The sequence below is a fragment of the Lonchura striata genome, chromosome 2, assembly GCF_050655825.1.
Source record: "Lonchura striata isolate lonStrDom1 chromosome 2, ASM5065582v1, whole genome shotgun sequence".
Lineage (NCBI taxonomy): Eukaryota > Metazoa > Chordata > Aves > Passeriformes > Estrildidae > Lonchura > Lonchura striata.
The window spans coordinates 74,051,240-74,077,510 of record NC_140704.1 but is presented as its reverse complement, the minus strand read 5'-3'; the positions used below and the strand labels follow the sequence as shown (position 1 = coordinate 74,077,510).

At 38.1% G+C, this 26,271-nt stretch overlaps 1 protein-coding gene across 1 annotated transcript in view; it reads left to right on the top strand.

The window, feature by feature from the left end:
- The window catches only part of ADCY1 (adenylate cyclase 1), a 184,934-nt gene that overhangs the window by 61,258 nt on the left and 97,405 nt on the right, over positions 1–26,271 (top strand). Inside the window, exons 3-4 of the mRNA XM_085571600.1 lie at positions 12,043–12,161; positions 23,310–23,421. Coding sequence (XP_085427726.1) covers positions 12,043–12,161; positions 23,310–23,421 — 231 coding nt within the window. The remainder of the gene's footprint in view (positions 1–12,042; positions 12,162–23,309; positions 23,422–26,271) is intronic.

The following is a 26,271-nucleotide window of genomic DNA, read 5'->3' as shown; positions in this document are numbered from 1 at the left end:
TTATATCTTAGTCTTTGGAGATTCAGACATCTATTCCATTTTACTGTTTTATGCTATGATTTTCTTTCCTATTGCTATATAGAGGCATTTACGGTCTTTGAAAAAGGAAATACTAGCTGCTTGCCACTGAATATGTCTTTCTTAGGTTCTAAAATTGCTTTTCTTGACTTCAGGTTCCTGGGGGTTTTTTTTCATTCCTAAGTTTGCTTACACCCACTAATGGGCTCAGTATCTATAAATATCAATCAAAAAGCTTATCTTTACTGAAGATTTCATCCTTTTCTGCCACAAGAAGAGATCTGTACTAAAAAAAGAGCATGTGCTGATACTGAGTCGCTACCACAACTCTAAATGAAAGTGTGTGATGCTGTATCAGACAGTAGCAGTGGTGTGAAGCACTGGTTCTAGCACAATACAGTGTCCTCAAAGTTCCACTAATTCTGGACTCTCAGCTGCAGTTTGTGTTAGCTCCAGCAGCAAGAATAGAAGACTGAAAATGTTAGTGGCCTTTCTCTTGCTGCTTCCCTATGCTGGCTCCATTTCTCAACCAAGTGACAGAGGAGACCACTGAGACTTGCCACATATCTATGTAGAGTTGGTGGAGATATGTGGGTTTTGGAGGAGTGTGTGGAAGGAGAATGTCATAACTCATGTGTCACAGTAGAGAACCACAAGTCATCCACAACAGACAATCTTTATTCTTCAAAGCTCATATTTATATATGGATTGTGTTTAATTCTAATTTGTTAGTTACTTATGGCAATTCAGTTCATTGGTTAGTAGTTGCTAGTGTACGTGTCTGTCAAAACTTTCCTTTCTAATAATGTTTACATTCTTTTTTCATGGATACAGAATCATTCTCACAGTTAGAAGACTATTTTTACAGGTGCATATTCCTTTCTCACGGGAACTTGTTAGGTTAGCTGTTAGCTGTACTTAGCCAAAGTAGAAGACCTGAGCCATGATTTTACGAGGGTACACAAGGTTCTTATTTTATAAGGCTTCACCTATATGCAACACTCATGGGAGGAAGGAAGATCAGAGAATGACGCAGTCCTAGAACCAACTTGAGCTGTAACATGTTACATGTTCTTCAAGAAAAGTTCCATTAGTTGGGGGCTGAAGCATTAATGAGGGCAGAAGAGGGGGATGTGTTCATCTTGCTGAAGGTTGAGCTCTCTGACATTCCGGTCCTGAGGAATATATCCTTGCCTAATCAAGATATTCAATGTTACATTGATGGAACAAATGTAACAGACATTTGTTCTGTTGGCTGTGGAATGGAAAGATGTGCTGTTTTAACTGTGGAGGAAACTTAGTACACCATGGGTAAACCAGTAAAAATTTGTATGCTCTTCCATTTACCACGGAAGGGGTATCACTGGTAAAGCTGATGCTGCTTGTGAGTCCATCTGCCTAATATTTTGTAAAACAAATACAGTAACAGGATTGTTGTCCCAGTCCTGTTCATGATGGAACACAGGACAGTGTGTGGCACTTAAGCCTCTAGCAAACCTGAGCTCACAGATGTCCCATCTGCCGGCCAGTTTAGGAATTGCATTAGCACTTCTGTGTTCCCTCTGATCATGACATTAGCAGATTATTAGTGCTCTTTGTGATAATTTTTAAGACCTCTCTTTATTTGAATCAGAAAATACTTTCCGTGAATAAATTTTAATTTTTGAATTTGTGCTTTAAGTGTGCCTTTTTTGTTCTTAACATATATATTCCAACTACCTATGCATACAGTCAGAGCTACCATGAAAGGATCTTTTCACTGGACCATGAAAACTAGCCTTCCTGACTCTGCAGGACAAGGGGTAAAACATTTTATTTCCACATAGGAAGATTTAGAAAAGTATGTTCAGTGGCTTTTCTGTGCCACAAAGTTACATCTTCACTGATATACCCTAAAGAACCTACTTATTAAAATCCTACTGAAGCACAATTGAAACAAAGATATTTGTTAAGCTAACACTGCTGGAGTTGAGAAATACCTGTCCCTGGCAATGTACTCCAGAAATGCTTTTCCTTCTTTCCTGCCAAGCATAAGGAAGCTTCCAAGTATCTGCTCTAGAGAATGGTCTGATTATATCTGTATGGCTACTTGCCTGCACTAAAAGAAGGCAAATAAATATGCCTTATCTATAGAGGCACTCAAGTTCCTCTCTCTCAAGTTCACTTCCAGTAGGAAGATTTCTATTAACTGAAATGAATAAAATCTTTTTCCTGTCAAGTTTCTATAATAGTTCAGTGGACACATTGGATATTCCCAGTGACTTTCCAGAGGAAGTAAATATTAAAGATAAAAGGTGAAAGTAGAAAGACTAACAGTAGTTTGGATACTGCATGATTTATTCATTGCCAGTTTCTATCTGGTATCAACTGTTAGATAGCCTTTCTGATGATTAATCTTTATTGATGTATTTTTAGAGCACTCTGATTTAATAGCTACGAGGATAACTAGGAAGACAGCTTGTGCTTTTTATGCTTTCAGTTTTTTTGTTTATTCTCATAACCTTTCTCAGCTCTTGTTCTTATTTGAACAAGATTTGTGGAGCTGATGTTAACTTAGCCTACTCTTAATTTCTAGTCCTTTCAGGAATAACACTTGTCTTTTTAGGATAGTGTCATATACATATTCCATAGATATTTTGTGATCATGGAGTATCTGGGGTTTCTTTATATGCAGAGGTTTCCAACTTATTGTTACAGCACAGTTTTAAAATTATTAGAATTACTTCTGCATTTGAATGCTTCTGAATTAAGGTACAAACAAGACCATATGTCAAAGTAAATAGTATGGATTTTATTTGATAGCGAATATAAGAGAGATAGAGAGAGAGAGAAAGGAAGAGAAAGAAATAGAAAGAAATAGAAAGGAGGTGGGGGGGACAGAAATAGAGTGACAGAGACAGAATAAAGAAAATATCACCACTCTGTGGATCCCACCATCACCCCATTGATTGTCTTCAGCTGGTCTTTTGGTGGGGAAGGTCCCCCTGAAAAGCATAGCATCTGATGAATTAAGATATGCTCTCAGGCCAGGTGGGAATGCCCAGGTACCTCCCCTCAGCAGGGGGAAGTTTTACAGTCTCTTGCAGCAGACTCTAGATCTGTTGCATCACATTGCATCATGTGCAGTCCAGTGGTGCAAGTCCTCAGGAATAAGTCTGAGGAGCACCTTCAGGGGTCTTTGATGGATTATGACACTCCTCAGTTGCCTCTGAGGTGAATCTCCTGTGGATATGGCCTGTGGGGTTGGGGGTTTCACAGCTGGGCTGATTCGTGTAAAGGAGGATGGGTGCTCACTGCAGAGGTTATGCCACGCACTTGAGACCTCTTCCCCCACCCTCGGTTGCAGGAGGAGTCTGTGTAAACCTCTGTGGGCTGTGGTCTCCCCCACCCCAAACTCAGAGAGAGATGATTGTTGACGCAGCTGGTGGGTTTGGCTTTCTTGTGGATGCATTCTTTTCCCTCAGCCTGAGATGAATAAACAGTAGTGTCCCCTTCATCTTACCTGGGCAGCTTAACTCACAGTCCAAAGTTCCAGTCAGGCATCTTCAAGGAGGGGCGGGCTTCTGTAGTTCTAGCTTCTTTATACAGTTTCTGCTATAATGGGTAAAACTCCCTCATAGCAATGTTCAAAGCATGAACCATTTCAATCCCTGACACTTACTTAGCTCATGTGTTTTTCTGGATGGTACCTACAAAGTACAATGTGCTACCAAGTTTTTATCATTCTTATCATGCTACTTCTTGAATGCTGTCTTGTGGACTTCATACATTTGAGCAGTTTTATGGTTTTCTTATGTCCACTCTCGATTCCAATGGTTCTGCACTTCATGCAGCCCATTGCCTTCTGTCTTAGCCAGGACTTCATGTTCTCCTAATTGTTTCCCAAGGCCTTACCATCTCCATTATGACTAACAATGTTCCATGTGGAAACTATCAATGCCTTGTTAAACACTATTCTGCTGATAAATCTTTCCTTTATTTAAACAAAAATAATCACTAAACCATAGAAAGATGTCAAATTGCTCTGGTATAGGTGTATTCAGACGGAATGCATCATGCAGTTCATACAGAGTGTACTGATCATCTACCACAACTGTGTTGTTACCCATTCTCTTATTACTCAAAATCTGTTGGTTAGGTATCTGGTCTTTTAGGTATTGTCTTTTATGATTACTACTGTAGTAATGACTTGCCAATAAATAGAATTTTCCAAGAACTCTCAGGACTGTTCTGAAACATTGCCACCTTGTGGCTTCTGGAAGATCACCATCTTTAACAGTGTTATTTCATATATTTAGGTGGAAGAAAGAGCATAGCATAGTTGCATTTCCAATAATTCACTAATGAATTATTCCAATTCACTAATGAAATCTGCTGCTGCTACAAAATGTATAAATGAATCCTAATAGTCATACACAAAATTGTTCTTCCATGCATTCCATTAAGCTTCTTTTCACTCTTCACTCCCCCTTTTTTTTTGTTGTTTTTGTTTTTTTTTTTTTTTTTTTTTGTTTGGTTGGGTTTTTTTTTTGTTTGGTTGGGGTTTTTTTTGTTTTGTTTTTCCTTAGAGGGAATTAAAAGGGCTGTGAAATGTAATATAAGGGTGACAGAGATTGTGAATTCACTAAGATGTAGCTTTCAAAATTATACAAAATTAAGCATAGTATCATGGTAATATTAGGTAGTGGGCAGTAATATTTAGGATGTACTTTGGAGTCCCTGCTGACTAACTAGAAACTGAATCTCAAAATTATATAGATGAGTTGACTCTGAAACAGTCTTATTAATGTTTTACATGCATGTCTGATGCTTGTCTTCTCTAGGGAGAAAAATTTGTTTTAACATATGGTGGCACTTTCCTCTTCAGTATAGCAATAACAAAAAAATATATGTAATAGACTGCAAAAATTGTTGGGTTAGATTTAATGTTCCATATTGTAAAGGAATTTTGTAGAGCAGATGATCAAAATTTCCTTTCTTTTTTGAGCTCCTTTTCCTATTTGCCATCACTGTTGGACTGTTACTATAAAAACCGAAATTATTCATGTTTTATCAGCCAAGAAACAAATATGTCAAACCTGGTTTTGTCCACATTTTAATTTTTTTTTACTTTCTTCATTCCTAAAGTTGTTATGAAAATGCAAAAAACAAGGCATCATGGGCATGAAGTCTATCCTAAATAATGTGGTTCAGTGCTAGGGAGGATAAAAAAGGACCAGGATCTGGTGTGCCATGCAGACTTACTGCTTCCCCCAACATGAAACTGGGAATCCCCAAGTCCCATTTAGAGCAAGTTCCACAAGACAGAGTTCTCTGCCATCCAGGTTTGGGGCCCAGACTCCCTGATGGGTGAAGGCAGTGCCAGCATGCCAGCTGGAAGGAGCAGTTCAGGAGGAATTTAATGAAGCTGGCTGAAAGAGGTGGAGCTGCATCCATTACAGTCCCGCTGTCATGGGATTGAAAAACATGCAAACAAGTATCATTTTCTACATGGCTCTTCAAGATTGTAGCTTCATTCTCAAAATGAATTCCAGCAGATGTGTATGTACAGTAGGATGAGAGGACAATGAGCAATGAGATTCAAGGAACCAGAGAAACACAACAGCCTGCAGCTCTGAGGCAATGCTACGGTTCCTTTGGTTGCTTCTCTCAGCTTGGTTGCTTATCTCAGAAAAAATGACATCTGTTTCCTTTGATAAGGTATCCTGCTCTGACTATAAATAGTATTTCCATTTTGTTTTCATCTCACATGATAAACTACAGGAATACAACTTAGCATGGGGAAGCACAGCAAGTTTTTGGACAGAAATTTGTGAGGATGCTGGCTAGAAACATTTAAGATATTAATGTGCTTTTAAACCTTCTTTTCTGATGAAGGGAGTATGGATTTATTTACAGCCTGCTGAAAGAATTTGAGAATGTATCAGAGTTATCTCCCATACAGTTGTCAAAACAAATAATTTTGTACAATAGGAATAACTGTATAATATTTGGACAACTACATGGAATGATTCTAAATCAAGATGAAAATTTTAAAGTACTTTGAGTTACTTGTAAGTGTTTGGAATGAGAAGTAAAATGAGAAAAGTATTTTCAAAATGGGAAGGGGTCAGACATCTTTTGGAGGCAGGCACAAGAAATGTATTAGGAGTATACATAAAAGCAGAGCTGGGATGCTTCTGGGAGAGGCAGGGATGGGGATAGAAGAGGGAATTGTGGTGAGAAGCCTCCGAATTGGAGAAAGCTTAAGAGAGTGTTGGAGCAGAATAGAGCATGCAGATGATGGGGGGGTTTTACTTCAATAGTGTCTGCTTGCTTCTTTCCTCTCCCTTCTCAGAAATGAGAAATCACACAACTCCTAGAGGGTGCTGAGCCTTGAGCTCCTCTTCTGTGTGTGGTGAGATATCAAGATGGCTTCAGGGCTCCCCAGGAGGCTTCAGGCACCCACCTCTCCTGGTCCTCATGTACCAAGGGGAACAACTTGATGCACAATCATCAAAGCGGACCTCTGGATGTCATCGAGTCCAACCATTCCCTCAAAGCAGGACTGCCAGGGACACTGGGTCTGGTCAACTGTGGCTTTGTCTAGTCAAGTCTTGAATAACTATTAAAGTTTTTTCTTGGGTCCAACATGAAAGAAAGTTGCAGTCCAGGGTTATGTACTTGTAAATAGAGTAGAGGATGTTCCAAGCAGTATTATAGGGTCTTTTTCTCCATTAACAATGAGAAACATTTTTTTCTTATCCATTTATCTTGCCTTGGCATATTTTCCTTCTTTGTCACATGCATAATGGTACTAGTGGTTGAGCCAAGGTAACACTGAGCAATTTGGTATGCACATTTTGACTTTCCTTGGGGTCAAAATGAATGTTTGCTCCTCCTCTGTTTTCTAGTGATGCTCCATTGCTGGAGAGAGAAATTTGAATGTTTTTCTAAATTGACTGTCCTTTTCAAAAATAGCTCTCTTTATTAGTAGAGCAGTAATCATTATTAATCAGGATTATACCATTGGCAGAGGCAGCTAAATTTGGCATTTGAAATCCCAGAACAGGACTGGGAATGTAAAATGTTGTGAATGAAGAAGACGTATGTCCTCATCTATTATTTTCTTTTCTTAGTGAGATTTCTGTAGGGAATGCAAAATTATTGACTGACAATTACAGTCTCTGAAAGTAATATTTTTTCAGCATGTGATTTCACCTTAGACCATTTTAATGCTGAGTAAAGATTTACAGTATGAAAAGAGAGTACGAATTCCTGAAATAGTGTAAATTGGTTGTATGGCCAAAATTCAATGTTCTGAAAACAGTTGTAATAATCCTAAAAAAACATTGTGAATCATTTAGAAATAATAAAATATAGAAACATTTGTTTCTACTAGACCTTGTGAGGCTACCTCAACACAAAATTATTTGTGACCAACTAGATGGTTTGCAACATGAGTATTGTTTTATTTTGGTAAAAGTTGTTGCTAATTGATTAGTGCTCCCTGTGTTACTCTTTCTATTTTTTACTGCCATCACCCACACCTTGTTGGAAGCAACAACCAGTCAAACATGAATGTCACCATAAATGTGAGTGATCTTCGATTGGTTTTGTCACTTGTTCCATTCAATGCACTATCCTACATATCTAGTTTTCCTTTTAGCTTGGTTTACAGATTATTTTTATAATCAGATTAGCCATACAGGAGTAAATGATAAAACTGGACAAAAACTGTAGGACTTGCTGAATAGAGATCTAGGCAGAGTCTTTTCCCAAACCCACCAACAGCTATATTTTGTGTACATGAATTCACTCTTGCTGCTCCAAAGTCCTTCAGCATTCCTTAGGCTGAAGGGCAAACTGCTTTGCTTGACAGATGAGATTTTGCTGTAAATAGGAGAGACTTTTCTATATTCTTTGTAGAAAGCTGGATGGTGTCTTTCATTTACTTTCAGTGTTTTGATACTCTTCATTGCAGGGTTATTTCTCACATTTTCCAGTCTCCTCTTCAGGAACAAATCACACAGACATGCTGCTTACAGTCATGCTGCTGTTTCCCTTCTTGGTCTGAAAGGTCAGCAGTGGCTTCCCTTTGAGAAAGCCATAACTGAGTCTTCCCTCACTTGGTGAGGAATTTCATCTCTAATCTCATCTCTATCTCACCCTCATCTCTAATGAAAAAAAGCAAGCCATCATAATTTGATAGAGGATTTTCTTATGTTCCCTTCAGCTCTTGTTATAGTCAAGCTAATTGTTTTTGTAGCCTCCCTTAATACATCTGACATCTGCACATTTCAATGCTGTCAGGTGCTGCATCCTACAGCTCTCCAATGCTGCCTTCACAGTAATGATTCTTATTACTTCCCTGGATTGCATGTTTTTTGCTATGAACTGCAGACATTTTCTGTGAGCTTTATATTCATGTATTGTAATTATTTGCAGGCCATAGGAGAACTATTCAGTTAGCACTGCTCCCTGGAAGAGTCTGTCACTATAATTTTTGTCTGCTTGTTTGTCTGGTTAAGTTTGACTTTCTAGGAAACAGAAGTTTAAACCCAGTCTCTCCTTAACAGTTTTGAAATTTACTAATCTGTTTCAGCAAAATGGTGAAGATCTTATTTAATATGTTCACTGCAAAAGAAGCTCCAGAGAACATTTAGTCCTTATCAGACATTGAAAATTTCTCATCCAGAGCAATACTTATGAAATTCCAGCATCACTTTTGCCATCTTAAGCATCAGAGAATTTAGCCATCAGTCCAAATTGCTCTCTTGTATGGGTTCTCTATTGCTTGAGAGGTGGTCAGCTCCTTTTATACCCCCAGTTTATTTCTCTTAACACAGTAAATCAACTTTAGGACACACGTAGCAGTCACAGAGCTTTGTAAGATCCACTGTGGATGTTGCAGATGATAGATAAATATGATTGTTCATAAATAATACAGCTAGGATGAGAACAGTTCTCCCAGCTAGCCAGATGACACCCTTGCCTTTGGATGGGTCCTGGGGTGAAATGGACTGTTCCATCCCACCCTCCAAAAGATGTATGGCTCGTCCCACACCTCTATCCCTCCCTTCAAACATCAATTGTCTGTAACCCCATTGGTCATGCCTTATTCCAACCCACCTAGAAGCCCCCTGATAAGGAGGCTTCGAGGGGCCACGCGGTCTCTTGGAACCTCTCCCCCTCTCTTGGAACTTCATCCCCTCTTGGAACTTCCCCTCCCTTGGGGCTTCCCCTCTCCTAAACCCTCCTTTTGTCTCTCCTCTCCCCCACGCTCTCAGGCCCGGCCATGTGCTGCACCTGGGAGCACGAGGCAGGACCCTCCTGCACCCCCAATAAACCTCTTTCCCCAAGAGCAAACTTGAAAGATCTCTGCCTCCATTCATCCACACCATGCATGGAGCGTACTATTTTCTTCATGTGGACAAAATACTTGTTTTGGATTATAACCCAGAATTTGGGTTATCCAAATACAATTCTGCTGCAAAAATATAAGTATACTTAATTAAATCAACATAAAATTTAGAGTGAATAACCATTTTTTAGTGATGTGAGATACTTTGGTTAATTGGAAATTGCTTCAACAAATATTGAAGTCCATGGTGTTCTTTGCAATATTCTTGGTGTACATCATTATGAATGTAGAGGAGAGCTGAAGTAAATCCTGCCTTTGACTCAGATTTCTGACAGTAGCTCTGTTGGGGGTTGCCTGCAGCCCAGATCACTCTCACTCACAGGTTCTTAATAATGGTCAATTACGTCCATTACAAAATTAAATATTTATTTAATTAACACAAGTTTAACAGACATAAGACTTTAACAGATGACATACTACACAGGATAAACAAAAGAAACACAACTACCAGATAACAGACAGTGCACAACTGAGGTACCTGTTATTACAGCTAGTGAAGAAATAGTATAGATTAGCACTCCATGTAGCTTACCATCCGATTGCTGATGGGGCACACATAGGATCTTTCCTCTCAGTTCCCAGGAAAGTAACTGCAGAACTTGCATCCAAGCTTGTGGGAGAAGTCCTGCACATTTTCAGGGTGTGTATAAGACACTTCTACCTCCATGAAAATTTGTATAGCTTTTATAGTTAGTAAAGTAATGTGTCTCACAGTCAGGAATTCCTAGCTTACCCACATCTTTCTTTCAAGGTGAGATATTTATTTTCAACTGGGGATCTCACTTCTCTGGTGCCAGAGATAACTCACTGCTCAACATCTGTTCAGCCTGGGTTATCTCACCAATCCTTGTGAGAGGGAGAATGTCCGGCACTATGCACCAGCTGATGGACATAGAAGATAAGCTCTTCTGTGGCAGGAGGGAATGTTTTGCTACATATATATAAGAAGTTAGCTAACAATCCTTAGCCTCAAAACAGTGTGACCACCACAAACACATGACAGAACTTTAGTCTAAAGTTCACCAGGGCAGTTCTGCAAAATTTAACTTATTACTTCTTTCAGTGTGTCTTCCAGAAGAAACTGTTAAGATAAAAAATCCCTTTTTATTTAATGGCTTTATCTGGTGAATGTGTGCATGTTAGCAAAATAACAGCACTTGCAGATATCTTCTTCTCAGTGTTAATTTTTGCACTTTATATATTTAATATTGATTAAAGAAAAGGATTATGAGGTTGGGCCAAAATATACACTTCTGTGACATCTTGCAGCTGCCATTACAGTGGGTCTTTATCAGATAACAGAATCACAGAATAATTGAGACAGGAAGGGCTCTGGAAGTCATCTGGTTTACCCACCGTGGTTTCCAGGATGTGATCCTTTACCACTTTCAAGACCCAAGATGAAACTGACTGGCCTGCAGTTTCCTGTGTCCTCCCTTTTGCCCTTCTTGGCTAGAGAAGTGACATTTTCTTTCTGCAGTCTTGCACCATTTCTCCCAGTCACCATGTTTGACTTTTAGGAGTGTCCTTACAGCAGCATCTGACAGCTCACTCAGTGAGCTTGTGAATGTGTCCTGTCAGGGCCCATGGAGTCACATCCATCCAGTTTGCTTAATTATCCCCTGACCAAATTCTCTTCCACTGAGGGTACATCTTCTTTGCTCCTAGCCTCATCCATTGTTGTCTGGAACCTGAGATTCCTGAATCAGATCAGTTGTGGTTATGTGAATTTGTTCAGACTGTTTCCATGGCTGAAACTAGCAGGTCTGATGGATAAACTTAGAAATGCATTTTAAAAGGCAAGCATTTTCTGGGTGAAAACACAACTTGAGTAGGTATCTAAGGACACCTTACAACACCTAAGAATAGCTGCAGATTTTCCAAATGGTACCTGAGAATGGGCCAGAATATGTGGAAAAACTACATAGGCCTTTATAGTCAATACTGACAAGATTCATAATATTAGAGACTTTTTATGCAGGTCAGTGACCCGTGCTAAAAATTTCTCTGTGAGTATAGCAAGAAGACGTGCCAGGGATTTGTACTGGTGTAGTTCATTAAAGACATTGCCACACTAGCTAAGATGCCATTAAAACTGTGCTTACTGTTCCACTGAATTTGACAGTAGATAAATCCATCATCCACTCTCACTGCTTAATAACCAGCTGTCATAGTCTTTGTAATGTAATACTTTCATTATATCCAGGAAGAAATAGAACATACAAAAGAACAGCAAATGATCCTGGGAAGTCTTTTTCAGACAGGTAAATGCTGCTAAGAATAAAGTAAGTTGCTGTTATTAGAACTGTAATATTCATCAAAAATATGGACAATTATGTGCTCTTGAAGCTGGCTTTTCCAGTTTGTTTTATCTGGTTTGTTGTGGGGTTTGAGTTTTTTTGTTGTTGTGGTGGCTTTTTAATTTTTTTTTATTTTAGTATGGAAAACTTTAAAAAAGACACCCACACAGTTTGCAGAAGTTTGAGAGAAATGGTTCATATTATTTATGTAGCAGACATTTTAAGGAAGCAGATTAAGAGAAGATTGTCCATTTTGCTAGATTAAAACTTTTGAAAAATGGTCACACACTAAAAACTGATGTTGCTTATGTTTTCTTTTAGGAACGTCTCTTGATGAGCCTTTTGCCCAGGAATGTTGCAATGGAAATGAAGGAAGACTTCCTGAAGCCTCCTGAAAGGATTTTCCACAAGATTTACATTCAAAGGCATGACAATGTTAGGTAGGATTGATGCAGGCCATGAAATAACTAAAGAACTAAGAATATTTACTACAAGGACAGTGATGCATAATTGCACTCAGGTTTCAGAGAAAAAAACTGAGAAATATAGTGAAGATTTATCATTTATACAGAGTAGAAGAATGGGTGCACTAGGAAGATTTAATAATCTTCTCAGGAGATAAGCCTGAATCAATAAATGCCTTAGAATAGTAGTGCTGGGAGACTGACAGCTTTTTCCAAATGACTAGGTATTGGTTTTGTACTGTATTATGTTTTGGGTGAACAGGAGTATATATTCTGCTAGGTAGTTTTTGCTCATCTATAATTTTTTGATAGTAAGATTAATTACTTCTAAATTAATAGATTTTCCTGGGTAATAGCATGGGAACACAGAATGAAACTGTGATATAAACGTAAAGAAATATGTATTTGTCCACATCACATGAGCATTACCCCCAGAGATTATTGACTAAGGCTCAGTTCTACTCGCTCTTGTTCAGTAGTTGACTGTGTGCAAGTGCTGTCATTTTTACTGCTTTTTCTTGAAGTGCATTCTTATTTGTTATTCTTCTTTGCCTCCAGAACAAATTCCTTAAAGAACTTGTCTGTGTTTTATCACACTATTGCCAAGTGCCTTGCTTCCATATCAAAAACAGCATCGAAGAAGTTCAGTTGGTGTCACCCTTTTACTAAACAAGATGCAGTGTTAGTAAATGGTGCCACAGAGCTGCCTTGATTTGCATGGTGTGGCACAGGAGTAAACTTCAGCACCTCCTCCTCTCCCTCCTCCACTGCTAAGTTTCTTCTCACAAGATTTAGTCTACCTCCCATTGAGCTGGCTTTAATATATGCAAGGACCACTTCCTAGTGACTAAGTTGTTGTAGCTAAAAGCATTTCTGTCACTAAGAGGATCAGAGATGTCTGTGATGGGAGAGTTCAGAAGACTGCCAAATTAGGTCAGTTTTATGCTGTAAAATTTAACATTACTGAATTAAAAATTAATAGTTTACTTCATGTTAATGGTTAAATCTTGCATAATATTAATCTCATCAGTTTGCTTACAAACGTTGGTCTTTAACAATCAGTTTAAAATTGGTTCTAAGTGTCCCAAAGCTGATGCTGAAAATGATGATGTTGTTTACAGTATCTGATGGTTCTCAATTGTTAAAGTCTGACTTGAGAACTCCTGAAGGACACATTCAAAATCTGAGCTGTCTTACTCCTTCACTTTCCCTTGTTTATGTTACATGGTTTTATTCTGTTGCACTCCTCACCAACACCATTTGCACGTTTTTTTTTTCGTTTTCTTGCCCATCTTCCATCTTTGAATGATAACCTGTCTGTTTATTTGCAGTCAGTTTTTCTAGTCAAGTTCAGGTATGCCAGGTTTTGATGCTTGGGTGTCTTCTACTTTGACCCTTTGGTGATCACATTCCTTAATATACTTACAAAAATTGTGTCAAAAATTATGTCCTCACAGTGCTGTCAACCTAGGACACACATGTATGCTACTGTTGGTTGCCCTTCTATTCAGGGACTGATAATTATATCATGATTAGTATATTTATATCTTGTATGTGTCACAAGTCTCTGCATTCATTACACTGTTTAGAGTCATCTTAGAAAGTATTGGTTTGCAGTTAATTATAGTGATTCTGAGTCCGCTCTTTTGCTAAGACCTTTTTGAAATGTAACCTCAGGAGTAGTCTTTTTCCCTACATGATGTTTTTTTCACATAACTACTAAAACTTTTGTGGCTTAATCACTGCTTTGATGTGGAGTTCATAAAAGTTTTTGAATCAAAACACCCTGTCTGGAGAGTTGAATTCATTCTCTGACATTAAGAAAGTACTTTTAGGGCAAATGAAGCCCAAGTAAGATGGGGTCATTTTAATGTCACAGGTAAGATCTCAGGGAAGAGAACTGAAAATAGCAGACCTCTCTTCACCATCTTTACTTATAAGAAACTCTGTTGCCTTTTATTTCAGTAATGCAACTACACTATAATTACAATAATGATTAAAAAACTGGAGTGAATTAGTGTCCAATAAATACCCAGCATTCTGTGCCTAGCTTGTCCCAGTAGGCCAGAGTTTCCTCCCAGAAGTTTTGTGACTGTGTAGATCTGAAGGATGAAGGGGAACTCCCAGCAGGTGCCACTCTGACACCAGTATAAAGAACAGCACTACAACATCCCTTTGGTAGGGCTGCTGGTGGTCAGTGCCAATAATAAGCGCTTGCTTTACTTTCTTAAGGAGATGAAAACAACTTTGTTTTTTTTTTCTTCTGGGTAGTGGCAGTTCAGTATTATAACAGGTAAACCTAAGAGATCATTCCTATTTTTGTATGAATTTTCGTCTTCACATCAAGTATTCTGTAAAGTGCTGCTATTAAAACAAATAAACAAAAAGCCCCTCTATAATTCTATATTCCAGGGTTTTTTAACTCCAAAGCTACACAGTGGACAATACAAAATGAGCTGCACTTTTCCTTTTGTAATGCTTTCTTTTTGTCCTTGCAAATACCTGGAAGTATCAGATCATTATTTTTCAGAAAAGATAGTCTGAAGGAAGCAGGCATGCAATTAGTAAATTACATAATTTTTCCATTCCTTACCTGTCAAAAAACCAACAGCAAAAAAAATACCCTCATAAGTATCAGAAAGCATCTGTTTCAGTCTTCTAAATAGCTGCCTGAAAAAAAGGGCAAAGAATATTTAATCTTACATGTAAAAAAAAAAAAAAAAGACATTAATACAGCTACTTTCTTTACCTCCTCCCAGAAAAGCACGTTACAGTGGAGATACACATACTCCTGTAAGAAGTGAATGATGGACTGGGGAAAAGTACTGGCATATTTCAGATAACCATAGCAACTGGTCTGGTTTATAAATTAGTTGGCAAATATTTTACCAGCTACCCAATAGCTGGTGAATGACTGCCTGCAACTCACTGTGCTCTGGATGGAAATGTGTCATGCTTTGATCAGCTCTTCCCAGATCTGTAGTACATCTGCTACCTTGTAAAATTTTTGAACAGAAATGCTGAGCAGTAAGAAATGTGGGCATGTGTTTTAAATGGAGACAAATAACCTAATGCAAATGCAGTATGCAAAACAAGATGTGCAAATTCACATCCAATATAGCATTAGCCCAGTGAGGACAAAAAAATTCAACAATCAGAAAACTAAAATAATTAAAACTAACAGAATATCTGTGGTTTATCAGAAGAAAATAATTTGTATACAGCCTACAAGCTATTACAGTACACAAGCTACAGTACAAGTGTTTTTTACTGGGGTAGTCCCAGACAAGGACACCATGAAATATGCAGGAACCAGATATCAAGTTACTTGTAAAGGCTGCCCAACAGACCAGCTCTTCAGTGCTGCTCAGAAATATGTTTTGTAACATGAAGACATGTTTTTTCTAAGTTTACGTTAAGAAATTTAATATTCATATTTCCTTCTTTCCTTATTCATACAGGGCTGAGAAATTTACAGGTCACATATGTACAGCATCCATTGTAAAAACTCACTAGTTCTGACTGAATCTCTCCATGGACCCATAATACAATTATGAAAATTTCATATTGAATTTCAGCTCAAATATATGCCCTGTATGGAAACCTCAACACATTTTGTTGTTTGTCTCTTTTGGAATGGACGTTACATATTCATGAAACTGTTTTAACTCATGGATTAATAAAGATATGGCTTGCTTCCTATATTAACACACAACTTCTTGCTTCATTCTATGACTCAAAAAATGTTGAAGAGATTAAAAAAAGTGAACATTGAACAGCTAAAAATTTCTTTGGCCTCAGATACAGCAGATTCATTTAGCCTTATTTTTACAAGCGTGAAACAGAACTGGGTGCTTTGTAAGAAGAGATATTCATTTTAGGAGACACACTGTCTGTTTTCAAAGCTACTAATAAAAAGATTCCTTGTGGCATTTTAGATGTTCTTGAGACTCAGTCTGAAGCCAGAACACAATCTGCAGATATTTATGAGCAATTATTTCTGGTCTGTCCTGTCTTTCAGGAAACATCAAACCTTAAATAATTTTTAAATTTAACTTAACCATTCCAACATTTCAAAAAGCTGATTGTGATGCCTATGGACAGACTTCTGTATCTAGTCTTTCTGAATTTGTAAGGCTTCACAGTGAACTAGTTTTTGTAAATTATTATTATGCAAAAAATACAGCCTCTCTTTGGTTTTATTTTAACAGGCCTCTTTAATTTTAGAGAGCACATTTTTCTTAAACATTGAAGTGAGTCACATATAAAATTATTAATAAATTTCCTTTATGTTTCACCTTTGAGACAAAATGACTCCTACAGGTTACTTTCTGAGGCTCCATGTGCCATTAAAATACCATTTTCTTACTGTAAGTTGTACTTTAATTAAACAAATGGCACAAATGAAAATAAAAAAAGGGCATACAACCCCTTCTCATTTTGCAGAGCACTTGTTTATACAAGTGGCTCCACTGAAAACAGCAGGACTATTCAAGTGCACAAAGCACATGAATGAGTACTGTTAAAGCTGGATATTTACTACCTACAAGCTGTCAAATCTCTTGTATAACTTGGCAGGATTTCTCCTTCTGAATGGCCCATAGAGTGACATACAAAAGAGTTGCCCTGTCAGTACTCACACTTGGGAAGAAGCTTAAATCTCTTAGACCAAGCCCCAGGCTTTTTGCACTCAGTTCTAGCAGGTGTAGCTGCTTCCCGCTGTGGTGCAGGAGGGCTGCAGTCACTGTTCAGGTGCTGGCTATGCCTGTCTGCAGGGATCATGGCAGGAGAAAACAGGAATACAGAAGGTCCTGGAGTGATAACTCTGGGCTTGTTAACACAGAAATGTTTTAGATTGTCAAGGAATATGAGATAATGATGTATATATCTCGTATGCCAGTGCTGAACCAGTCTGTCTCTGTGACAGAGAGAAATGAGAGAAATGTCTGTTTATACTGTTTCCTTTTCTAAACTTGCTCACTGTATTGCTGCTTGGCTTTTGTTCAGAATTTATATAATAGAACAGGTTAGAAAGAGCTGTTGGTGTTTCAAACCAAATAGTCCAGGTAGCTTTAAAAAAAAAAAGTCCTCAGGAAACATTCAACATGAAACATGAAATCATAGAATGGTTTGAGTAGGATGGAGCCATTAAAGATCATCTAGTCCAGTCTCTGTGTCTGAGTCAGGTTCATCTTTAACTACATAAGGCTGCTCAAAAGCCTGACTGGCCTGAACTTGAATATTTGCAGAGATGGGTTATCTGCAGCTTCTTCCTTGTATCTAATCTAAATCTACCCAGTTTTAGTTTAAAACCATTCCCACTTGTTTTATCAGTAGAGAGAGACCCTGATAAGAAGTCCATCTCCAGCTCTGTTGTATACCCTGTTTAGGCTCTGGAAGGTTACTATGTCTCCCTGGAGCCCTCTATTCTCCAGGCTGAACAACCACATTCTAACCAGTCCATGTGCTTCCTCTGCTGAAAATTCAGGTGGGGTCTCATGAGAGAACAGAATCACCTGCTGGCCACATTTCCTTTTATGTGTAACAGGATACATTTGGCTTTTTGGGCCACAAGCATACAGTGCTGGCACATGTCCAATATTTTATCCACCAGTGCCCCTAAGCCCTCTTTAGCAGTGCTGATCTTAATCTATTAATGCCTCAATTTGTATTGATGTTTGGGGTTGCCCCAACCTAGGTGCAGGACCTTACACATGGCCTTGTTAAACTTCATGGGGCTTGCGCAGGCCCACCTCTCTAGCTCATCCAGTCCCTTTGGATGGCATCCCTGCCCTCCAGTGTTGTCGACCACACCACATAGTTAGGTGTCATTCAGGAACTTGTAGATGGTGCACTAACTCCCTGTCTGTGTCATTAGCAAATAAGGAGTGGAATGAACAGTCAAAAGAAAAACACTGCATTTCAGTGCTTACATTATCTATCATATGTGCTTTGTTGCAGTAGTCTCTGGGGAATGCAGTCATACAAAATTTATGTCCATTTTAGTTTAGTTTATGTTTTAGTTAGTTTATATGTGTTTTCTGTGTGTAGTGTTTAGCAGGAGCTCTTCATTGGTAACTGTAGATATAACTCCTTGCAACACTTTACTTGAAAGAACTGTCATTACAGTGTTTTTTTTTAAAGTTATGTTTTCAGAAATCTAGATGCATTTCATTAAGTATCATAAGATCAGAGGGACAGACACATTGCAACTTCCCTGGCAGACTTTGGCCTCTTCAAGGACCTGCTCAGCACAGCCCCATGGGATAGAGCTGTGGATGGTAAAGGGTCCCAAGAATGCTAGCTGAATTTCAAGGATCACCTCTTCCAAGCTCAGGAAGAATGCATCCAACAAGATGGAAATCAGGCAAAAATGTTACGAGGCCATCATGGATGTATCAGGAGCTGCTGAGCAAACCCAGATTAAAAAAAAAAAAAGAAGCTTTCACGAAGTGGAAACAAGGACACGTGGCCTGGGAAGGAAACAGGGGAATTTGTACAGAAGTTAGGGACAAGGTTGGGGATGCCAAGGGCCAGATAGAATTGAGTCTGGCCATGGATAATGAGGATAACAGAAAGGGCTTCTATAGATATGTTGCAAGGAAAATAAAGACTAGGGATAACTTGGACTCTTTCCAGTAGGAAATAGGAGACCTGGCTACCCTGGACAAAGTTCTCTTTTCTCAGCTAGACTGAGGTTCTCAACAACTTCTACACCTTATTCTTCAACAGCAAGTGCTCCAGCCATGTCACCCTGGTAAAAAAAAGACAAATTCAGGGACTGAGAATGAACACCTTGAGTCCACTGCAGGAGAGGATCAGGTTCAAGATTATCTAAGGAGCCTGAATGTGCACAAGTCCATGGAACCTGAGTAGATTCATCTGTGAGCTCTGAGGGAACTGGCAGATAGTGGCTAAGCCACTATCTACCATATTTGAAAAGTCATGACAGTGAGGTGAAGTGAGTGAGTCTCTAATGACTGGAAATAGAGAAATATAACCCTGAGCAGACAACATGGAGACCTACAGTATAATCAGTCTCATCTCTGTGCCATGCAAGATCATGGAGCATTGCTGAGCCCTGGGTTGTGAGGCAACGCCAGCCGCAGCACTGTAGGGGCTACCTAGCCATCCTAACCAACACCTTCACATCGCTTGTAAGGAAGAGCAGTGCTTGAATTACATGCAAACTATGCTGCTGAATGAGCAGAAGTAATATTTGCTCTTTGTTTTCTATTTCTTTTCACTTTCATTTCTCTTCTTTTGTGAATGGTTGTAGTTTAAAGGAGATTGGGTTTTTTTGTTTGCTTTTTTTCATCAAAATGCCCAATGGCATTATTAATTCTGTGGAATAAAATTGTTTAATTGTGTAATTAAAAAAGGGACAGCTTCATCCTTGTTTGTTCATTAAGAGAAACATTTGTTAATTGGTAGCTTCTCACTTCCTGTTTCTACATATGCCAGCATTTACATTTTTAAAAATAAAATTACTTGGCAACCTTTATGAAGTGTTCCTTTGTATACCATATAATTATGAGGAGTCTTTCATACATAAATGAGGTAGCCCTGTTTCACTCTAGTTTATTCCTCTCTGAGGATGTGAACCTCCATAGCAATTATAGATTAAGTTACTATGAACCAAGACTACTTTGCTCTTGAATTAGTATCTCTGGAGGAGTGATTAATGTGCTTCAACATTGATGTCACTCCTGTAACTGCTTTGTTTTAAGTTTTCTGAGTATGTTAGACATGGCCTAAATTTAAAGCTTTCAGGATTTTTGTGTGAATAATATACCCAAAACAGATGAAAGGGAATTTCAGTGCCAATGTGGAGACTTGGACTCTGAGAATACTGAAATTCTGGCACTGTATAGCTGATAATTTCTCTCTTTAGTACCATTATGATTTCATGGCCATAGCAAGAATTCAAATCTCATTTTTGTTGTCATTCCATATGACTGACTTTGCCATCTCCTCATAAAAGCTTTCTTGTCCTTTACTTCCCAAAAAACTGAACAGAACTTAAGAGGGGGAAAAAAGGTTATTGCATTACTTGGGTAATTTGACTGCTCATCACAAACAGAGATGCTATTCTAATTTTTTTCAGATGTTGTACAATGAAAGTATGTGATGGTGCTGCCCCACACGGATGAAGAAGTAGAAGAGATAGTATTGGTCAGTTCACCAACTAAAATAAAATAAATCAGCTGTTGAGTTTCAATGCCATTTTTTTTGAATAGTAGAGTTCTGTCTGTGTGTGCTCTCCTCAGCACTGCCACCCCTGAGGACAGACTATGGAAGCAGCAGGCTTACAGTGCTAGTTGCACTTTGGGTAGGAAAATCCCCTGCTCCTCCACTGGCTGTTTCCTACCACTGTTGCTGCAAAATCAGGTCTAGTCACTGGCATTTCAGCCTACTTTCCAACGAAGTGCAGCAGTTACTATGATTGTAACATTTCATGGTGGTAAAAAGGAGGAGATTTTTCTTTAATAAAAGGCAGAACTTCTACTCACAGCATATCCAGATATGATAGTTATACTTTGCATATTTTAAGAATATTGTGTTAAAGGAGTTGTGAATTTTGTAAAAAAAAAGAAGGTGTAACAATGATCATATTACCTAACCTGTTCCATAACCTTTAAAATGTATAGATGCAGTTAACTACAGTATTAAAATTCACAAGCATAATTGAACATCAGTCTCTCAGCATACAATAATTACATATTTTTACCTAGATTTTCAATGGTATGTTCTGTGTTGTGGGTGCTTTTATGGACTTCACATTCTTGTACAATTGCCAGTATTTTGAATCAAGTGCTGAGGACTACGAATTCTTTAAATGTTTAAAGAATTAACAAGGATCTGATGCTGACCTACTAAGGAACCCATATGTAAAACAACGTTCTTCTTAACTGAATGGTTATGTAGGAACCTGTTTCCTATTCTCTATGTTTCACTAATAGAGAGGTTTTGATATGTGTACATGTCAGCGTTGTAATGGTTGCTCTCTTACATCTTAAGACATAGTTTTCACAAACACCGAACATCTCTGGTTTGTATGTATATAGATGTTCCTCATTGCTAAAGACTTTGGTAATGAGATAACATTGTTATTACCTTAAAGGCCTCACCGTCTCCCAACCCCATGGAGCTTTTTTTTTTGCAAATGGACATTGTTGGTGCTGCTGAAAATATTAGTTACTGTAAGTGTGGACAGTGAAAAAAAGTGGGTGGACCACCATATTCAAAATGGAAATAGAAAAGTAAAACAAATCAAAAAGTAAAATCTGTAAAATAGATGAGGTATAAAAAGGCAGAAAGGCTATCAGAAGCTATTATTATTAACTAACATCCACACTCCCCCTCCATACTGAGAGTATTGAATTAAAACCAGGAAACTAGATGACATACTGGATTGCAACAATTGTAGTTGGTTTTTCCTCTGTACCTTTTTAAATTGTATAAGTTCCAATGTGAATTTAGGCCATTAAAAAAAAAAAAAAAAACCAGCCATAAAGCAAAATGTATGAAAGACACTAATGCACATTTAAGTGCTTTTGAATATCTTCAAGGAATTTAGGTAACTCTGAATTTCCAGAAAGACCTAAGGCCATCAAACAACAAGGACATCAATAAAGAATTAAGAGAAAAAGTAGATCTTTCAGGACAAATATGTAGGTGTTATTGACCTCTGTTAATGCATTTTATTTTACCCATCACTTGACTGGTTCACTTTTATGATAGCAGAGATGTGAATCAGTAAAATTAAAAAAAAAAATGCTGACTTTTTATTGTAAGAAGCCTTTCTGTTATGTTTGAACAGTGTGGGAATGGAACAACTATTTTTAATTTGAACAATTTTCTCATAATTCTCCAAGAAGTACTGAGTGGAGATACTGCCCCAAGGATAAAAATGACAGTGTAAGGGCTTTGTTTATAGAACAAAGTCATTGAACTTTGGATGAGTTGGCTTTGTGCTGGGATATGCTACTTATCTGCTGTGGTGGACAAGGGATTTAAACAACTGGGTTAAATGAAACTATAGATGGAGGGTCTGAGTCAGGACTTGTATTTGCCATTTTTTGTAACATATTAGGAGTGTTGAGACTTGCTTATGAAGAATGGAAAGCAGTAGACTTACAAGGCCTGTTTTTCTAGTATTGCTTTTTTATCTAAAGAGAGAAGCTTTGTTGAGGTGAATGGGAGTACATAATGTTTAATTTAATTTACAGTTAGCAAACTAAGTTTTACACTATGTCGGTTATACCTAGGCTATAAATCATGGGATGGTTTATTAGTGCTTTGATAAATTATTTGACATTTCTATTCTGGGTGTTGGAGATAAATGCAGTGTGTTCCTGCAACTTCTACCAACAGTAGGAATCTAAAAATTTGAAAGGATCACAGCACCTTGAGTCTTGTGATTTACAGAATAAGTTTTATTCTCTCAATCACAATGGTACCTGCACTTATTTCAAATATCTCCCTTGATCAACACTGACTACAAGGGATTGTTAAAGCAGATTAAATTGTTGGACATTAAAACCTTGTTAATACTGATTAAAGCTGGATACTTACCTGAGCCAGGCAGCACAGTGCAGAGAATACTGGCTTGACATTGTGGATTCTAGCTCCTCTCAGGAAGCTACTGCATCATCACAGAACACAAGACCACATCGCAGAGCTACTGCACCGAAGTTATTAACCCCTGTCTTTCAGTACATAGTAAACCTCATGCAAGGTTTATCTGTTTCACTGTGGAACTCTAGCAGTGCAAAACTGACTGTAACCAATTTAGCTGAGGAGATCCTAGCTGCAAAGAGAATAAATTGTACACCATGCTCCTAGAGTATTCATTGGGCACTCTATGAATGAGGTGCTTTGTCTTATCTGACAGGTAGGTATGTATCAATTGCAAGTGTCTGTGAGTTCTCTACAACAGTTGACAGCATCTGACTAATGCCTATTCTGAATATTTTCCATTTTTTTTACAACTAGCACTTTGTTGATAATATTTCAGGACTTACTGGAGTTCAAGATTTGCGTTGCATTTGTGCTATGAAAAGAGTAACAAGAATGTGAAGATCTCTACTAATTTATCTGTGTCTCTTTACTTCTTTACAGTATTTTATTTGCAGACATTGTGGGGTTCACTAGTTTGGCATCACAGTGTACTGCCCAAGAGCTAGTGAAGCTGCTGAATGAGCTTTTTGGAAAATTTGATGAATTAGCTACAGTAAGTACAAATCTGTTATTTCAATTTAATTTACATTTCCTTCTGAAAAATTATTCATGAGTTATACCTGTTAGAAATCTGTAATAGACTGATTTAGCCCCACATGTCATGAATTTCTAAAGCTTCAATCTTTTTTTAATATTCTAGAGAAAAAATAATATCTCTTAATAGTTTAGGAAAAAGTGTAAATGCTATTTTTAAATATACTTTTCTTCCCCTTTCATGCAGTCCATCAGTGTTCTTCATTGGTTTTCTTTGTAAAAAACAGGGAAAATTTTTCAATATTTGCATTTTTATCCTTCATCCAAAAAATTCAGAACAATGGAAAACATTAGTATTGGTAGTATGGCATAAAATTTTCTGTGATTATAAGAAGCTAGAGGGTAAAATTCATTCTTCACAGAGAGCACTCCTTAAAACAGAAATGATGGTAGCTTTCCAGAGAGGCTATTTTAGGAAAAATAGGATCCGTATAATAAATTGATGCCTATATTTTTGTTGTTGAACTTATATTGTGCTAGATTCCCCAAGGAAGAGAAAATGAGAGAAATGTTCCTTGCCTATAACTCCAAAGCAGCCTAATTTGACAAGAACCATTGGATGGGAATGAGAAGAATTGCTGTGCCAGAAAAAGTCTTGTTTCAAATTACATTTAACAATATGTTGAAATCGTGTCTTCCTTTGAACAAAGCAGAACTTCATCAAATCTATCTTATTTGCCAGCTGTCCTTAAAACCTTCACTACTGAGAAGAAGCTCTTCCACATAAATTTCGCTCCTGTACTGTCCAGCTATGTTGTCTTCAAACTCCGTGCAGCAACCTGAAGAAAATATTTCTTTAGGTCCTTGACATAAATAGCATCCACATTTTTTCAGTCCAAATTCACTTCTCCTTGATGCAGACTTCCACATGAGAGATCTAAAGCATGTTGACATTTTGCATCTAAATCTCCCTCTTGATAAACAGCTCTCAAGAACCCCAAGTAGAAAGAAACCTTCTGCTCCACAAGGTCCTAGGGTTGAGAAAGACCTAGTCTTAGTTAATTGGGTTATCCTTTGATGGAGTGCTATATTCTGATTGCACTAGATGTTCAGCTTATAACAGAAAAAACTTCTGTGTTCCCTTTTTTTCAAGAAAAGCAGAAGATTAACTTAGGTGCTTTGTAGAGATGCAGTGGAATTCTAGGGGATTTTGACATGAATTTTTGTAACCAATTCATTACTGCAACTACTAGCAGTATCTCATAGAGAGCACAGGTCCTCAGCCCAGTGTACTTCATAGATCATGCCTTAGAAATAAAAATTAACTTCCATTTAGATAGTCATTTGCAAGAGCTTAAATGGTTTAAGAAGTTCAAATATCCTCCTTACTTTGATTTAATTTAGTTTTTCTGTTCAGCCTGCAAGGATTCTTTTTCAAATTTACAGGCAAAAATCTCATGGTTTCTTTCAGCTATGTGAGGAAGATTTGCTACTTAGGAGTACTTCTAGTTCAGACTATGCTTCACTGTGGTGGTTGACAGACATACAAGCTTTCCTTAACACCTTGTGATGTCATTAAGGGAGACTGGTAATTGTGTCTTCTGCAGTCAGAGAAATGTGCTGAGGAATACAGTTTTTCAGAATTCTAATCTCTTGGTTAAAGCAGCTTCGAAGTATTCATTGTTAGGTCAAAAGAGAGGACTGGGATGATTTTAAAACTATGCTGTGCTTGAGTATTCAGAATGATTAAGAAGGAAATTGCAGAGACTTTAAAGAAGAGTGTAACAGTGACAGGTAGGGTCCCTGTGATTACTAAATTGCGGTCTGTGAGTGTGCGTGTTGTGTGCTGCTGTTTGTGTGCTGCTGTTTCTTGGAAAGCAATGCCAACTGGAAGGTGAAGTTTATGACTACCTTTCTTGAAACTATTGCCCTGTCTTAAAAACACAATGTTTTAAAAGAATCCCCATTACCACTGTGGAAAGTATAACTTCATGACAGCATATATTTGCTGGGAGCCTCAAGATGGATCTTGACATTTTGACACATGGACACATTGTAGAAATACTGAGTCTTTGCTTTTTGACAGTTCTGTTTTTGATAGTTCTGCTAAAATTTGTCTTTCTCACATTTAGAAGCTGGTTTATGCTTTTTGTATTAGTTATTTCTCTCTTTCTATATTCTAATTCTCTGGATGTTTTTTAGTTTGTGTTTTTTTGTGGGGTTTTTTTTTTTCTTTTGTTTGTTTTTTTTTTTTTTCTGTAAGACACATAGTTTTGCTCTCTTTGAAATGCTACCATTTTTTTCCTTAAATCACAATAGCTTCATATAGAGTTACAACTCATGATAGGGAGTTCTGAAAGCGATCTTTAGGTTTCAATATAAAGTCATTCCATTCCTTTGAAATACTTTAGCATTCTGTTAGTAGAGAGGGGGAAAAAAATCCTTACTATTCCCTCCTAGAATTCACTTGTATTTGTTGCTTCTCTTTCGACCGCCACTTTGCTCTCAGGGGTTCCTTGCCACTGTCCCCCGTCCCTCCCCGGCCCCCCGGGACCCTCCGGCTAGCTGTCCCCTCCGGGGCCGGGGTTTTCCGCGGTCCCGCTGCCCTGGGCTTACCAGGCAGCGTCTGGGTTAGCACGGTCCGAGCTGTGGCGCTGCCTCAGTCGCCGCTAGGATTCGAGATAAAGAGACCAAGAGAGACCAATGGTATGCTTGTCCAGAGAGATTGTATTGCCTGAAGCGTTGCAGTGACCAAAGGCCCCGGGCTATTACCCAGATACAGTTTTATACAGCAAAATTAAGAGGTAAGGTCTAAACAATAGAGACAATGTCCAGCTAAGGCACATCAGAACCACCCCAGGGGCCAGGT